Raw genomic sequence first — 16,514 nt, 5'->3', positions numbered from 1 at the left:
TTCAAAACTCACTATTTTCCAATTATATTACTGAATAGTATTCCTGCTACACTCTGGAGGTTGTTGACACCTACACCTCTATTTGATAGAAATGCCATCTAATGGTGCACTACTGTACGCTTCTTCCCAACTCATTGAGATCACACTGATAGGTTGAAATCAGCTATGATGGTGGAAGTATTTACATCCTGGAAATTGGCAGATCTTACAAATTAGGGCTTGATCTACTCTTTTGTTAGTTGTCCTAAGGGCCAGCAAAAAAAAAAAAATTTTTTTTTTTCCCTGCAGAGGCTAGGTAGAAAATGCATCTGGATTTGTGGACCACATAGAGTCTCTGTTGCAAATTCCCATAGCTGTTGTTGTTTTAATATTTGGAAAGGGTCAAAAATATCCTTAGCTCATAGACTGTACCAAATCAGGCCACTGGCTAGATTGGGCTCAAGGGTCACAGTTTGCTTGGCTCTGGCTGAGACATAAGAAAGTGAAGGAGAAAAATGTTAATAATGCAGGTGAAACTTTAAAATTTGTTGTGTCTGAAACTTTTTCATTGTTAACAGAACAGAAAGTTGCCAAAATATTCTTCCATAATTCAGAAAGTATTGTTACTCAGAGAACTTGCCCATGTCATTGACAAAGAGGTGACATACGTAAATATTGCTTTGCTTTCCTCTTATTCATTAATGTAAACAAAATTATCACCAACTTTCATTTCAAACGTCATATTTAATGACAATAACTTTATTAGGGAAAGAGCAGACTGGAAACAAGTTCATTTGTCAAATCACAATTGAATTACAGTCATAGTTAGCCATGGACCCGAGTTCAGAAAAATCAATGAAAGTATTCTGTGAGAATCAACTGACTATATGGAAATTACAATAAAGAATATTGTGTATTTTATTTTTTTAACTGTGTGCCACACATTCTTTTTATCAGTAATATTTACAATATATTTATATACATATATACATATAAACAATTTTTTCCAGAATCCTGGACATTTATCACATGCCACTGGTTATGAGAATCCTATTAAGAAATTCCTATCTTATCCCAATACAATAAAAATACTTCTTCTGAACAACTGGTATATATGGATCGCTCTGTATGCAACTGGCCAAACTTGCTTTCTAGTATTAGACCAGAACCACCTCCAGTAAGTAACTCCAGTAAAGTTTTTATGGCATAATTTTTTTCTGAATTAGCCTTATTCCTGACGTCCTTATATTTGCCTCTGTTTAGCCCAATATAACTTATTTTACGATGTTCTTGTAGGTCTCATTTTATTTTCCCGAATAAAGTAAGGCATAAAAATAAGTAAATTTTTTTCCAGACCTATTCCTGTGTTGATGAAGTTAAGGGAAATTTGGGTTGGCCGACTCATTTTCAATGAACAAAGAGCTATTTAGAATGGAGGGAAGGCATAAGGGAAGCCAGACAGAATTTCAAACTACACAAGATCTTTTTCTGATAGATTGTCTACATCAAACTAAGTGAATTTTGCTGAGACAAAGGAGGAAGCAACAGAGGAAGAAGTGGGCAAATTAGACAGAGAGCTGTAAACGGATCTCTTGATTAAAAGAAAGGAAGTTCTATCCTTTTTTTTTGAATTGTAGTGTTGAAAGAGCCTTAAAGGTCATCTGTCTAATCTACTGCCATCCGATGTCTGACTCTCCTTCAGGGCAGCCATCCATGCAGCCATCCTCCACCAGGATCTCAGACAAGAGCAAACTGACGCCTCCTATGCCACTCTAGCAAGTTCTTCCTTGTTTTAAGCCACGTTTTTTTTTTGTGTGTGTGTGTGTTTTTAAGATTTTATTTGTTTATTTCACAGACAGAGATCAAAAGTAGGCAGAGAGGCAGGCAGAGAGAGAGAGAGAGGGAGAAGCAGGCTCCCTGCTGAGCAGAGAGCCCGATGTGGGCCTCGATTCCAGGACCCTGGGATCATGACCTGAGCCGAAAGCAGAGGCTTTAATCCACTGAGCCACCCAGGCGCCCCGCCACAGTTTTTTCTCTAGAGAATTTCCATCCATTGGTCCCAGTCCCCTTTCTCTGTAATAACATGAAACAAATCCATGGGTTCTTTCGCATGACCTCCCGATAGCCTTTCAAATAAAAGCAGCTTTAAATTCTTCCCCAATAACCACTTAATATCTACAGTTCTCACCTGTTCTATCTCTGTGCTTTCTCCTGAAACTATCACCCAACACAGTTCCTAAGGCCTGCACCCTCTTTTAACAAAATTAGTAGATGGACAGTTCTGCGATATTTCATTGTAACAGTCTCTTCATGGCATAATGGTTAAGAATTCGGGCTCAGGGGGCGCCTGGGTGGCTCAGTGGGTTAAGCCTCTGCCTTCGGCTCAGGTCACGATCCCAGGGTCCTGGGATCGAGCCCCGCATTGGGCGCTCTGCTCAGCAGGGAGCCTGCTTACCCCCTCTCTCTCTGCCTGCCTCTCTGCCTCCTTCTGATTTCTGTCTGTCAAATAAATAAATAAAAATCTTAAAAAAAAAAAAAAAGAATTCAGGCTCAGGAGCAAGATCCGGATTTTACCCCTTTCATTCTCTGATCTTGCACAACTTCTGAATCCTGAAACTTGACTACTCTCATCTGTAAGTGGTGATTGAAACACTACCCACTCTAGAGTTGTTACGAGAATTAGATGAGATATTGCATATAGATACCACCTGAATGCAGGTGCCTGGGTGGCTCGGTTAAGCATCTGCCTTTGGATCAGGTCATGATCCCAGGGTTCTGGAATCAAGTCCCATGTCAGGCTTCTCGCTCAGCGGGGAGTCTGCTTCTCTGCCCATCCCTTGGCTTGTGCATTCTCTCTCTCTCTCTCTCTCTCAAATAAGTAAACTTTTAAAAAACTAAAAATATTGTAAAACATCCGAATGCTTACCATGTGCCAACTATTTTCTTGTCCTTACGTTCACTACATCGTTTAATCCTTTTGATAACCTCATGACACGGACTACCCTTTCCAACCTAATTTTAGAGATGTGAAAATACGCGGGCTGGACAAGACCTTTATTTGGTCCTCTAGTTTTACTTTTATCTACTCACCGCACAGTGCTATGCACCAGGACAGAGACTGATGTGGACAAAATCTGACTTCCTGTTGGGTGGGACCCTGGTTAACACTGGCAGATCAGAAGACCGAGGAGAATGAGCTATTTATGGTCCCATACAATTGCTTCGTCAGTCAAAGGTCATACTCCTCTCAACACACTCATTTTGCGCACCTCTGTTCACTCTTCTCCCGCTTTTTAAAATGCATCTTGGGCACAAGAGTAGGGTGCCGTTACTAGCCTCAAAGTTCTGCTCTACCCTTTGTGGTTTTCCTACATCCTGTCCACAGCTTTGAATATAGCATCAACATTATACTTCCTTCAAAAACGTCCAGTTTGAGGGGCGCCTGCCGGGCTTAGTCAGTAGAGCGTGAACTCTTCATCTCGGGGATTCGAGCCCCACGTTTGCTGTAGAGATTACTTAAAAATACAATCTTAAAAAAAAAAAAAATGCCCAATTTGACATGTCATCTGTTCCTTACCACTTCCCTGTCTGGTAGACTGAGACAGAGAGAGGTTAGGTAACTGGCCTGAAAACCCACAGTTAATGGCAGCAGAGCCATCATCAACACCCCGGCAGTCAGCTGAAGAGCCGGCTGCCGTCCCTAAGTGGTACCGCCTCCGCCAGGGAGTGAGAGAGCAGTAACTGCAGGCTCGTCGCCCACTCTCCTGCGCTCCACAAGGTGGAGGGCAGGGGCTGTCACAGGCTTACTGACATCAGTAAGCAGTTGGAAGGCACAACGGCAGAATTAGTTTTATTAAAATTTATTACAGTATTTGGAAACACCTTTACACAAGTCTTGCCTATCCAGAATTCCGGAGAGAGATGATTATTTTATTTTAAGTTTGCTTTTCCTTTTTGTTTTTTTTCTGTGTGTGTGTGTGTGTGTGTGTGTGTGTGTGTGTTGTGTTGTTTTGTTTTTTAAATGGCTTCTACTGGGCGCCTGGGTGGCTCAGTGGGTTGAGCCTCTGCCTTCGGCTCAGGTCATGATCTCAGGGTCCTGGGATCGAGTCCCGCATCGGGCTCTCTGCTCAGCAGGGAGCCTGCTTCCCTCTCTCTCTCTCTGCCTGCCTCTCTGCCTACTTGTGATCTCTCTCGATCAAATAAATAAATAAAATCTTTTAAAAAAAGAAAAAAGAAAAAGAATTAGGAACTACTACATCCATGGTCTAAAGTGTTTAAACAAGTGACTAGATCATAAAATCTTCTATGGGGCATAACATTCCAAGGTAGGCAAGAGTTTGGCATGAAAATACTACATTTTATCTGTGGAAAAATGAAATACACTGTTTTCGATTTTTGTGGGAAAGTTGAAATATAAATCAATTATTTAAAATTACTACTCATAAATTAATCCTGGAATCTATTGTTATTCTCATGCTTAAGCTCTTAGAAGTCCTCTTCAGTGGGTTATGTTTTTGTCTCCCTAGGACAATTAAATTGTGACATATTTTTTTATGTTATAAGGCTTTAGGGATTATCTAGTTCCCTTCATATGGTAACTGTGTGCTACAGCAAGATAAAAAGCTGGGAAAATTAAGGCTATCCCTTGGCATAAACAAGTTGTAATCAGATATTTGGTTAAAATATTCATGTTTCAAGGCACCCCAGTGGCTCAGTCCATTAAATACCTGCCTTCAGCTCAGGTCATGATCTCAGGGTCTAGGAATTACAGCCATGCCGAATCTGCTTCTCCCTCTCTCTGCCCCTCTCCCTGCTTGTGCTCGCTCTCTCTCTCTCTTGCTCTCTCAAGTAAATAAATAAAATCTTTTAAAAAATAAAATAAAAATTTCACGTTTCAACCAAGTTTCTATTATTGGGATCAAAAAGAAAAAAATGCAAAGTTAAAGACATGAGTTTATACCTTTTTCCCAGGTTCCCTGGAAATTTCACCATAGGTCTTATACCTGATAGCCCCCACAGACATAATAAAAGTTCTTATTTGAATTGCTTTTACTAGAATATCTTTACTTTCGGAAGATGGAAAACCCCAAATAAATAGAACTATATGCCAAGTCCATATTAGGAAAAATCGAATCAGCTGAATATGTTTTACTACTCACTGTTGGACTTTTTTTGTCAGAATAAAAGAAAAGTGTAGTTCCTCTCAGCTCTGTCCAGTAATGTTTATATTCCTGTGGGAAATAAATTATAAGCATTATTTCATTGGTATATTCAAGTCCTTTTTAATAATTTTCTTTGTAACTTTCTTCTTTGCTGTTTGATATAAGGTTCTTCTTTATCTTGAGATAAATCACCTAATTTTATGGCTTAATACTACATTTAGCTCTTGATTAAATCCTTCACAAATTTATTTTAGCATAAGATGTGAGGTAAGGATGTAATTTGATGTGTGTTTAAATAGATCATTTTTCAAAATGTTCCCCATTGATTTAAGACACTTGATATTTTGTGTAGGTTTCAGTGGAGGTTTGTCTCTGTAAGAGGGGTCATTTAACGGACCAGGATAGGACAAGCATTAAATATCTACATTCCAGGGCAGCTGAAAGGATTGAATGGGTTGATAAATCTAAAGCACTTAGAGTACATGGCTCACCGTTTGGGTTCAATAAATAGTATATGTTTATATAAATAAAGGCAATGTGAACAGTTCATAATCATAAAAATAATATAACATCATCAAATCCAAACTTTGAAGTCCGAATTTCATTCACGTGGTGAACATTTCCTTATTTCTACATTCACATTATTATGGGTTCTATAGAAATACACATTTTTAAAAAATACAACTTTTTAAGTTTAAAAAAATTTAGATGACCTAGTCTCATTTCACTCAAGTGAAACTTCATTTATATAAGGGGAATTTACATTTTATATGAAGACTGGCTGTATTACAAAAGAATGACAAGGGGGGGGCTTGAGAATAAAATTCTTCCGCATCTAAAGACTAACCTTCATACCCAGCTCTTTCGAAAAGTATGTTTTTAAAAATTCCAGCTTCATAAGCAGGATGACCATTCCTTCCTTTAGGGTTTAATAAGCTCAATTTTTATAACATGTGGATTATCTCAACTCATATTGAGAGTTAATGTAGGGGAATTACATGAAATTTTTTTCTTGTGCTTATAAAATGTGAAGATACTTGTATATATAATGGTATTTTGTGTCTCTTTAATACTGAAATATTGTTTATCCTTTTTTTGACCAGCAAAATGTTTGTCACCTCTTCGGAATTTATTTATGTCTTTTCTCAAATAATGGGAACTCTATAACCCATCTTGTTTTTATTTACCTTGGCTCCTTGGAAGCTCAAAATTAAATTCGTTTTCGAATTACAAGGACCATCTTTCTCAATTTCTTAGTAGAACTTTGCCCCCCTTCTTCTTCTTCCTGATAAAGTGCTATTTTAGTTATCCTTTACTGGGTGAAACCCCACCCTAAAATTGAGCGGATTAAAATAGCAAACGTTTTCTATTTCTCCTCATCCGGTGTCTGGTGATGATTCTTTGGGTATACCTCCTTGTGGCTGCTCTAGGGTGGCCTCACTCACTTGCCTGGGGTCTTAGCTGGAAATGCAGAGCTGAGAGTGATAGAAGAAGCAATATATTTGGTCTTTGTCCCCAGTTCCCGGCATAGAGATCCTAAAACTCAGAACTTCCTGAGTGATAGGAGTGCTTTTATTATTCATAATGAGTCCCTTTACAGAATACCTGAATTTATACAAATGAGATAACATCGGTTGGGATGCCTGGAGAGCTTCAGGGTAGGTCAGGCCCCAGAACAACTGATTAATGGATTGGAACTTTCGGCCCCACCCCAACCTCGGCGGGGGGGGGGGGGGGGGGGGGGGGGGGGGGGGGGGGGGGGGGGGACTGGGAGATTTCAGTTTTGTAAAAACTCTTGAACGCTGTGATTTGATGAGATTCCTAATTAGTGAAAGCGTTCACAGGGTAAGAGGGTATTGCGGCCCAATTTAATACCCATAGGAACAGGTGGGCTTCCCGACCTTGCTCTCAGGACTCGTCAACTGCCTGTTCTTTTGTATCCTTTACTTAATATTAAAGTAAAGTGTCTTCCTGAGAGCTATGGGCCATTCTAGTAAATTATCAAATCTTAGGAGGGAGTCATGGGAACTTTTTCTTCCTCAAGATTTATTTATTTAGGGGCGCCTGGGTGGCTCAGTGGGGTAAGCCTCTGCCTTTGGCTCCGGTCAATGGTCTCAGGGTCCTGGGATCGAGCCCCAGGTCGGGCTCTCTGCTCAGCGGGGAGCCTGCTTCCTCCTCTCTCTCTGCCTGCCTCTCTGTGTACTTGTGATCTCTCTCTCTCTCTGTCAAATAAATAAATAAAATCTTTAAAATATATATATTTATTTATTTTAGAGAGCGAGAGAGAGCATGCCAGCATGGGGAGAGGCTAAGGGAGAGGAAGAGACAGAATCCCAGATGGACTTCCTACTGACAATGGAGCCTGATGCAGGGGTTGATCTCACAACCCTGATATGATGGCCTGAGCCAAAATCAAGAGTCAGACATTTAACCGACCGAGTCACCCAGGCGCCCAAGCACTCTTGATTTACAGTGAGTTGGTGAGGATTATAGGAGGCCTGGAACTTAAAATTGGTGATGGAAGTGGAGGGCAGCCTTGTAGGACTGAGCCCTTAAATAAGCTATGGGGTCTGCACTAAGTCTGGATGGGTAGTGTCAGAATTAAGCTGAATTGTTGAACACCCATTTGGTGTCCAGAGAAACAGAGAAGTGGTTGTTGGTGTTGGAAAACCCCCCACTGAGAAAACTGGAGTCTCACTCCATAGGGTCCTGGCTCCAGTCAGGGAACCTAGGCTTGTTCACATACCGGCAGGAGGATTCCCAGGAACAAGAGAGGACAAGCCCCAGTGGGTGAGTACTTTGTAATCTGTTTCTGTCACATTTACCCAAGTGCAACCCAGCCCAGATTTCAAGGGGTAGATAAAAAAATAAATGCAATCTCTTTATGGAAGAGCAGAAAAGTCCCATTTCAAATGGGAAGGCATACAGGGAGGCTTGAAAAAATTGGTCGTATTACTGTAGCATTCTACCCCAGGGGCAGAGCTGGAACATGGCGCAAGTTTCTTTGTTCAGGACCTGTGGTCTTTCCACTCCCTCCTACTTCCTTTTTTTTTTTTTTATAGCATTTTTTTTTTAAGATTTTATTTATTTATTTGACAGAGGAGAGAGATCACAGTAGGAGAGAGGAAGGGAAGAGATCACAGAGAGAGAGGAAGGGAAGCAGGCCCCCTGCCGAGCAGAGAGCCCGATGTGGGACTCGATCCCAGGACCCTGAGATCATGACCTGAGCCGAAGGCAGTGGCATAACCCACTGAGCCACCCAGGCGCCCCATCCACTCCCTCCTACTTCCTAATTGACAGCTGGCTATAATGTAATGCCTCCTGTGCCAAGAACAAATTAACAAAGACTCATTCAAAGGGGCATAGGAGAGGCGCCTGGGTGGCTCAGTGGGTTGAGGCCTCTGCCTTCAGCTCAGGTCATGACTCCAGGGTCCTGGGATCAAGCCCTGCATCGGGTTCTCTGCTCAGCAGGGAGCCTGCTACCCCTTCCGTCTCTCTGCCTGAGTCTCTGCCTACTTGTGATCTCTCTCTGTCAAATAAATAAATAAAAATCTTTTAAAAAAAAAAGATGTTTGGCTTGAGAAGTTGCTAATATCTCTATGCTAATATCTAATATCTATGCTAATATCTAATATCTATGCTAATATCTAATATGCTAGTATCTCTATGATCAGGCAGATGTTCTGTAAAAACCATGAGAGCATCTAGTCACTGTGTTGAAAAATACTTGAATTTCCTCAGGTTTGACTTTTGAGGAGTAGGAAAACAATTCAAATTTGAGGACAGGAGCTTCTTTTTTTAAATTGTATCTTCTCTCAAGGCATTCACATTCTGCTCTAGTGGTAAGCCTCTGCAACATGAGCAGCCGGCCAAAGCTACACTGTGTTTTGGGACTGGGATGTGGGTGATGGAGACTGGGAAGGTATCAGAATGCAGGCATTGTAGCTGGAGAACTTAACAACAGGTTGTATCGTTTTACTGGAGAATGACATCTAAGATCAGATCTAAACTTGGAGGAAAAGAAAAGCAATTGAAACCCCTCAAGTCAAAGTGTACCACTCTGTTCATCTTCTTAATTAGCCTCATGAGTATTAACCTACTATAGATAGAAAAACTAAAATCACTCACAGCCAAAGTTTATTGAGTTTTTTCTGTATGTACAGACAGACATCCATCTGTGCTTCTAAGAAAAATTACAGAGGTGTTCAGCCATGAGAGAATGATATGAACTGAGTAGAAATAATCAGGGAAAAATAAGAGTTTTACTGATTGAGGCGCCTGGCTGGCTCAGTTGGTTAAGTGTCTGACTCTTGGTTTCGGCTCAGATCGTGACCTCAGCGTCTTGGGATGGAGCCCTGTGTAGGACTCCGTGCTTAGCACAGAGTCTCCTTGTGCCTCTCTCGCCTCCTCTGCTCATTTCCCAGCTCTAAATAAAATCTTAAAAAAAAAAGAGTTTTACTGGTAAACAAACACACAGATTCATGGAAAGGATTAAAGAGGGTTTATTAAGTACAGTTAGAAGCAAGAACAAAGGCACTGAGTTGATAGTCAAGGCAGCCTGGAGGAAAAGAAAGATTACAAACAGCTGTAGGTCCTGTGGACTCCAACCACAGCCACAAACAGATCAAACTTGTATTCAGAATGCTGAGATCATAGTCCTGATTTAGTTTCTGATAAGCTCTTATCAGTATAATCTGAGTCATCTATAAATATCAATCTCAATAATCAATACCTTCGGTATGTATCTATACATATCATAGATATGTAAGTATTTTAAAAATTAATTTTGAATAACACAATTTTGAATGAAATACATTGAACACATTCTTATATTCAGGCTGATAAGATATAGTATACGCACTGTTTTTTTTTTTTCTAAAGATTTTATTTATTTATTTGACAGACAGAGATCACAGGTAGGCAGAGAGGCAGCCAGAGAGAGAGAGGGGAAGCAGGCTCCCTGCTGAGCAGAGAACCCAATGTGGGACTCGATCCCAGGACCAAGAGATCATGACCTGAGCAGAAAGCAGAGGCTTTAACCCACTGAGCCACCCAGGCGCCCCCACACTGTTTTTAATTTAAGCATATCACAGACTGAATAAACGATGAGCTATTGCCCAAGCTTTCTCTTATTTTCAAGCAGTTCCAGAAAAATGAGAACTTTCCCCATTTGCAAGAACTGTGTTTACGTTGGAGTCCTGCCGTGGCACTTAATACCTCTTATTATCAAATAAATCTTCCTGATCAATCCAAAATTCTAGGGTGGCTTAAGTAAGTCTTCCCACATTCTCTTTTCCATGAAATTATCTATTTTTAATGGGTTCTTGACCTGGAATCCAAGGACTTCCTGAAATTGCATTTAAAATGGTATTTGAAAAAAAAAATAAAAATAAAATGGTATTTGTTGGCACCTTTTCCTAGGGGCAAAGTTCCTTAAATTTTTTTTTTTAAGATTTATTTATTTATTTGACAGACAGAAATCACAAGTAGGCAGAGAGGCAGGCAGAGAGAGCCGGGAAGCAGGCTCCCCACTGAGCAGAGAGCCCGATGTGGGACTCGATCCCAGGACCCTGGGATCATGACCCAAGCCCAAGGCAGAGGCTTTAACTCACTGAGCCACTCAGGTGCCCCTCCTTAAATTCTTTTTTTTTTTTTTTTTAAGATTTTATTTATTTATTTGACAGACAGAGATCACAAGTAGGCAGAGAGGCAGACAGAGAGAGAGAGAGGAGGAAGCAGGCTCCCTGCTGAGCAGAGAGCTTGATGTGGGACTGGATCCCAGAACCCTGAGATCATGACCTGAGCCGAAGGCAGCGGCTTAACCTATGAGCCACCCAGGAGCCCCCCTCCTTAAAATTCTTAAAAGTGCCCCTGTCACCAAACAGCTAAGAAACACCTCTAAATGTGTGATCTCCTTAAAGACTAGGTTACTCCTCGGTTATATTTTCTCTAGTTAAATGTTTTGAATTCCTTCAGCAAAGACCCCAGCTGAATGCTCTGCAGAGCTCCCCAACTTCTTCGAACCCATTTTCTTTGAAGATAACCTTTTATTACCCCTGACTCACCCTCACTTTCAAAGCTTCCCTGGCACTTTACTTCTGCTTGCCCACCTTAGCTTTTTCTCTCAGCTTTTGTTTTCTAGTACTCTAGTCCTGTGGCTCTCCTTTGAGCCATATTAACAGTTGACCCTTGAACAACGCAGGGAAGATCAGGGATGCTGACCCTCCTGCACAGTTGAAAATTGTGTACCACTTGTGACTCCACAAAAATTTAACTTCAAATGCCCACTGTTGGCCAGAGACCTTGCCAGTAACATAAATAGTCATTTAACACATACTTTATATGTTATATGTATTATATACTTTGTCCTTATAATAAAATAAGCTAGAGAAAAGAAAATGTTGGGCGCCAGGGTGGCTCAGTGGGTTAAACCTCTGCCTTTGACTCAGGTCATGATCTCAGGGTCCTGGGATCGAGTCCTACATGGGGCTCTCTTCTCAGCAGGGAGCCTGCTTCTCCCTCTTTCTGCCTACTTGTGATTTCTGTCAAATAAATAAATAAAATATTTTTAAAAAAATCTAAGTGTAAGTGGATTGGACCTGTGCAGTTCAAACCCATACTGTTTAAGGGTCAACTGTACTTACAGACTTAAAACTGATATTAGTATGTTATGTTAAGAAAAATTTGACAATGAAATGGAAGGAGAATGAATCTAATCTTTAGTGTAAACCAGGTATTTTATACATCTCTTTAATCCTTGAAACCACCCTGTAAGTCGACATTATTGTTGTCCTCTTGTCTCTTCTCCTTGACACACAAGTAAAAGATATGTTGCTATGAATTCAAGTGGAAACACAACCCAATTTCATCAGAAATATTTATACCTATACTTTAGTCTTTCCATTTCAAAGCATACTAAGAACAGGCAGAGTAGCAATGAGGTCATGGAGTCATCCCTCCTAACCATGAACTAAGCCTCTGGAAAGTAAGGTCTTTATGTTGTTTATGTTCTGTAGAAATCAGTATGATGCTTGGTGCAGAGGAGACATACAATAAATGCTGCCTGAATGAATAAATTAATTGAGCACCTGTTGTGCCCCAAACATATTACCTTGTGTGGCAAGTTGTATTTTTCCCATTTTATAGTTTGAGAAAATTGAATTTCAAGGAGATAGAATAACTTGTACAAGATCACAAGCTGTTTAAGTGGCAAAACCATTAGGTAAAGACATATTTTACTGACTCTAAAATCCTTTTTCTTTTCTTTTTTTAAAAAATATTTTATTTATTTATTTGTCAGAGAGAGAGGGAGAGAGAGCGAGCACAGGCGGACAGAATGGCAGACAGAGGGAGAGGGAGAAGCAGGCTCCCTGCCAAGCAAGGAGCCCGATGTGGGACTCGATCCTAGGATGCTGGGATCATGACCTGAGCCGAAGGCAGCGGCTTAACCCACTGAGCCACCCAGGCATCCCTAAAATCCTTTTTCTATTAACCATACCAGTGGAATGCCTTCTTTAAATATTTTTAAAAACCCTTTAGAACAGTTATTATAAATACTTTGATAGATATTTAATGAATAACCAAATTTAAATTACAAATTAGAAGTTTTGCTTTCCCAAATCCAGTTTCCTGGCAAAGTGTAACAATGTGGCTAACCTGTTGTAACAAGATAGAATTCACTTTGAAAGCATAAAGAAGGGAAAAATATTCTAATGTAGCTGCCAAATTTATTAATACATGTTTAACACCCATAACAGAATGTAAACTACCATGTCTTTGCAAAAAACCCTGAATGTGCTATTATAGATATTTTCACACACACAATTTTTCTGTTAATAACTCTTCAGAAAATATATCGTATTACCATTATATTTCTTATGACATTCCTTGAAACACTTAATTTTTTCTACTTTGTTGCTATTAAAATTTCATAAAATTTGACCTAACTTAATTATTTTGCTTTTTGTTAGTAACAAGGACTTTCATGTTTATTTCTTTAATTTCAAATCTCCATAATTAGTATTATAAAAACTAATTTTAACTAATTATAAGTTTTTATTTTTACATTTTAAAAATATGAAATGCTTTCTGCATTTTCTTAGAGTATATGTATTTATGTTGCTTAGTTTACATGTTACCCATACTGTACCTACATATTAGCTTTTCAAGTCACTATGTTAATGTTTTTAGAATATAGAACTATGCAAAATGCTAATAGTATCGGCTAATCATTTTCATAATTTTTTTACAAAAGTTAACTATTAAAAATAATGTTATCATTATTTGTAAACTTCAAATAACTGAGAGTAGAAGCACACAGCTTAGCTTCAGACATAATTTGTTATCTTAATGGTACACATCATTGTGGAAGCATACTAGAAAGTTGCAGAAAAAATACAGGAAACAGGGGTGCCTGGGTGGCTCACTGGGTTGGGGCCTCTGCCTTCGGCTCGGGTCATGATCCCGGGGTCTTGGGATCGAGCCCCGCATGGGGCTCTCTGCGAAGCGGGGAGCCTGCTTCCCTTTCTCTTTTTGCCTGCCTCTCTGCCTACTTGTGTCTCTGTCTGTCAAATAAATAAATAAAATATTTTTAAAAAATACAGGAAACATTTTAACTTCTAAGCTGAAATCTGTAATATTTAAATAAATTCTTTGGAAATGTGGCTTTTATTGAATTTTTTTTACATTAGTAACAACACTAGAACGTTATATTACATATAACACAAATATATATGTATGTATGTGTTCAAGCCATACATTGACTTTAAATTATGCAAAATTGACATCATATTTCTTAGCTCAAGGAAGAAGGTTTAATCGCAACAGAAACAAGGAGGACCTTGTCACATCATATCAAATCACCATGAAATAACTTTTTTTTAAAAGATTTTATTTATTTATTTGACAGAGAGAGATCACAGTAGGAGAGAGGAAGGGAAGAGATCACAGAGAGAGAGGAAGGGAAGCAGGCCCCCCGCTGAGCAGAGAGCCCGATGCGGGACTCGATCCCAGGACCCTGAGATCATGACCTGAGCCGAAGGCAGCGGCTTAACCCACTGAGCCACCCAGGCGCCCCATGAAATAACTTTTATATTAAGACAGAAACCGCTAGTTTAACGTTATCATCTATGGACTTACCTGGTATTCTGACCTCTTGACTAACAAAAACCCTTCAAAATACAAAGGTAGAGCAGTAATCTTTAACCTTTCTTGGAAGATCCTGCGAGGGGCTGGTTTCGGGGGGTTCTTAGCCATCATACCCTCTCAGTATGTCGTTTGATTTCAGCTCTATCCAGTCTCAAAATGAGATCTCCTGTGTGAGAGGAAAAAGCAACTGTTCAAAGAGGAAGTCCCAACTCGATATTTAACCACCAACAGTACACACACACACACACACACACATACACACACACACACGCACACAAACACTTTTTTTTTCCTTTACTTTTCATAAGGTGAGAAAGAGCAGGCATAGACCAACTTTGAAAGGGCAGCTTCTGGTAAACTTAGAATAGGATTACAGTAGCAAAATAAACAGAAGATTAATGTCACCAGGGGATGAAAAGAACCAGTGTGGTCATTATGGACTTTGGAGGAGTCATCAAGGTCACACTGTTTTCTTCCACCTTTTTTGTTTATTGCTTTCCATTTTCATCCCCAGAAGACAAGAATTGAGTTAACTCCACTTGATTAAAAATCACTTAACAGGATAATTTTATTACTACTTTTTGTGTTGTTAATCTATAATGACTGAGCTTGCTTACATTTTTTTTTTTATGGAGTTCCTTATCCTATGCCCATTTTGATTCCTCTAAATACAAACCACAGGTATGGGAACATGGGATTTTTTATATTTTGTCAGTTAAAATTTTGAGTTTGTGGGGCAAAATGTGTTTGGCAGAGAAAACTATAATATTTCACACTTTAATTTTCTTCTTTTATGCTTTCTGAGTTGTGGGTCACTGATGCTATGATGCACAGATGGGGTCTGTACAATTATCTCGTGTGATTTAGAGAGCCACCCTGGGTCCAAAATTCATTCAGTCTTTGCATGTGAAAAAGGGTCTGGGAGAGACCGGATTTGGCTCAGCACTGTGCAAGAAATGATGGGAGAAGGGAACAGTGGGTGGAACACTGGTATGTTTTGCAAGGATCCTGAGAAGTTCCACCATTTCTTATTTCACCTTCTGTATTTCAGATCTACTCTAGATTTAGTATAGATCAGGTTTGAGCATTCCCTCCAGCTAGACCAGCTGATTTCTGGAACTCAAAATAAGGCAGGAATCTCCAGTCTCTTCTTCCTTTCCTAGTGGAGACATCACATGGTTTCCCCCCACCAGTACGGGTATCCATTGGGTAGATGTGTGCAGCCAAATTGTCTACAAAGTGCGGTATCACAGTACAGACCAATTATTTGTAAACTAGAGGAGAGTGTTAAATGCATCATCAAAATGAAAATAGATTGAAACAGAAATTCGGGGTTGAAGTGTCGGAGGCAGGCCCCTGGCCAGGGCAGCCTCCGCCATTAAAAGATGGCGCCTGGCTAGTTGCCAGGTTAGGATTGCCTCGTGAGACTAAGCAGAAAGCCCAAAGAGGAAGTAAACAGCATTGGTTGCTAGCGAAGTTGTTCATTTAGGTGCACAGCCTGATTCGCTCCCTCCTGTACCCTGCTCGCTGATTGGTCATGTAAGCGTATATAAGTGTGTAGACTTGCGGAAATAAAGAGAGAGAAGAGAGAGAAGATGCATCCGAACCAGGGCGTCTTGTCGTCCTTGTGCGCCGAGGGCGATATTGAAGATTTAAAATTACTCCTTTGCTTTTATATTAAGTCAAGACCTGCTTCCTAGTATTACCAAACCTTCTAACGATAAAATATAAGTCCAGCTTATTTTTTTTTGAGACAAAGCCATGCTATTTTTTAATTTCAATGTAATAGGAAAATGAATTGATTGACAAAGGAAAAACCTCTTGATTTTGATAAATGACCTAATCCACCTTTTGGGAGCTGGGAGCTGGAGTAACAGGGAGGAAAGGATAGGAGGGCTGAGAACTGAGAAAGGGGAGGGAGGCAGGATGCTGTGAGCTAGCAGTAGCTGAATAGGAGAAAAGCAGTCACTGGCGTTAAGGCCAGAGTGTTTCATGGGAGAAAAGAATGCCTCTGAGAAATGCAAACATAGCAATATTTCTGAGAAATAATCATCTAGTTAATTATGTCTCTCCTACCTTTAAAAGTTAAACAAAATTAAAGAAAAATGGGCTTATCCACTTAAGTTACTTTGGTTTGTGATTTGCAAGTTATAGTAATTGTTGATATACCAATGTTCAAATTGTGTCTCCTGAAAAAAACAACTCCAAGCTGGCAAAACTCCTGCT

General features: G+C 39.9%; 1 protein-coding gene across 3 annotated transcripts in view; it reads right to left on the bottom strand.

Moving 5' to 3' along the window:
* The window catches only part of STAP1 (signal transducing adaptor family member 1), a 34,076-nt gene extending 19,590 nt beyond the window's left edge, over positions 1–14,486 (bottom strand). For 2 of the 3 annotated variants that reach the window (XM_045079823.1, XM_045079826.1), the window contains exons 1-2: positions 14,280–14,486; positions 5,139–5,210 (exon numbers count right to left, since the gene is read on the bottom strand). In XM_045079823.1, coding sequence (XP_044935758.1) covers positions 5,139–5,210; positions 14,280–14,399 — 192 coding nt within the window. In that variant the 5' untranslated portion in view covers positions 14,400–14,486. The remainder of the gene's footprint in view (positions 1–5,138; positions 5,211–14,279) is intronic. The other variant, XM_045079824.1, reaches the window with a different exon arrangement.
* Between the last annotated feature and the right edge of the window lie 2,028 nt (positions 14,487–16,514).

Source organism: Mustela putorius, unplaced genomic scaffold (assembly GCF_011764305.1).
Source record: "Mustela putorius furo isolate JIRA1106 unplaced genomic scaffold, ASM1176430v1.1 tig00000430_pilon_pilon_pilon, whole genome shotgun sequence".
NCBI classification, from domain to species: domain Eukaryota; kingdom Metazoa; phylum Chordata; class Mammalia; order Carnivora; family Mustelidae; genus Mustela; species Mustela putorius.
The sequence above is the reverse complement of the archived record's forward strand: the minus strand, read 5'-3'. Positions and strand labels throughout refer to the sequence as shown.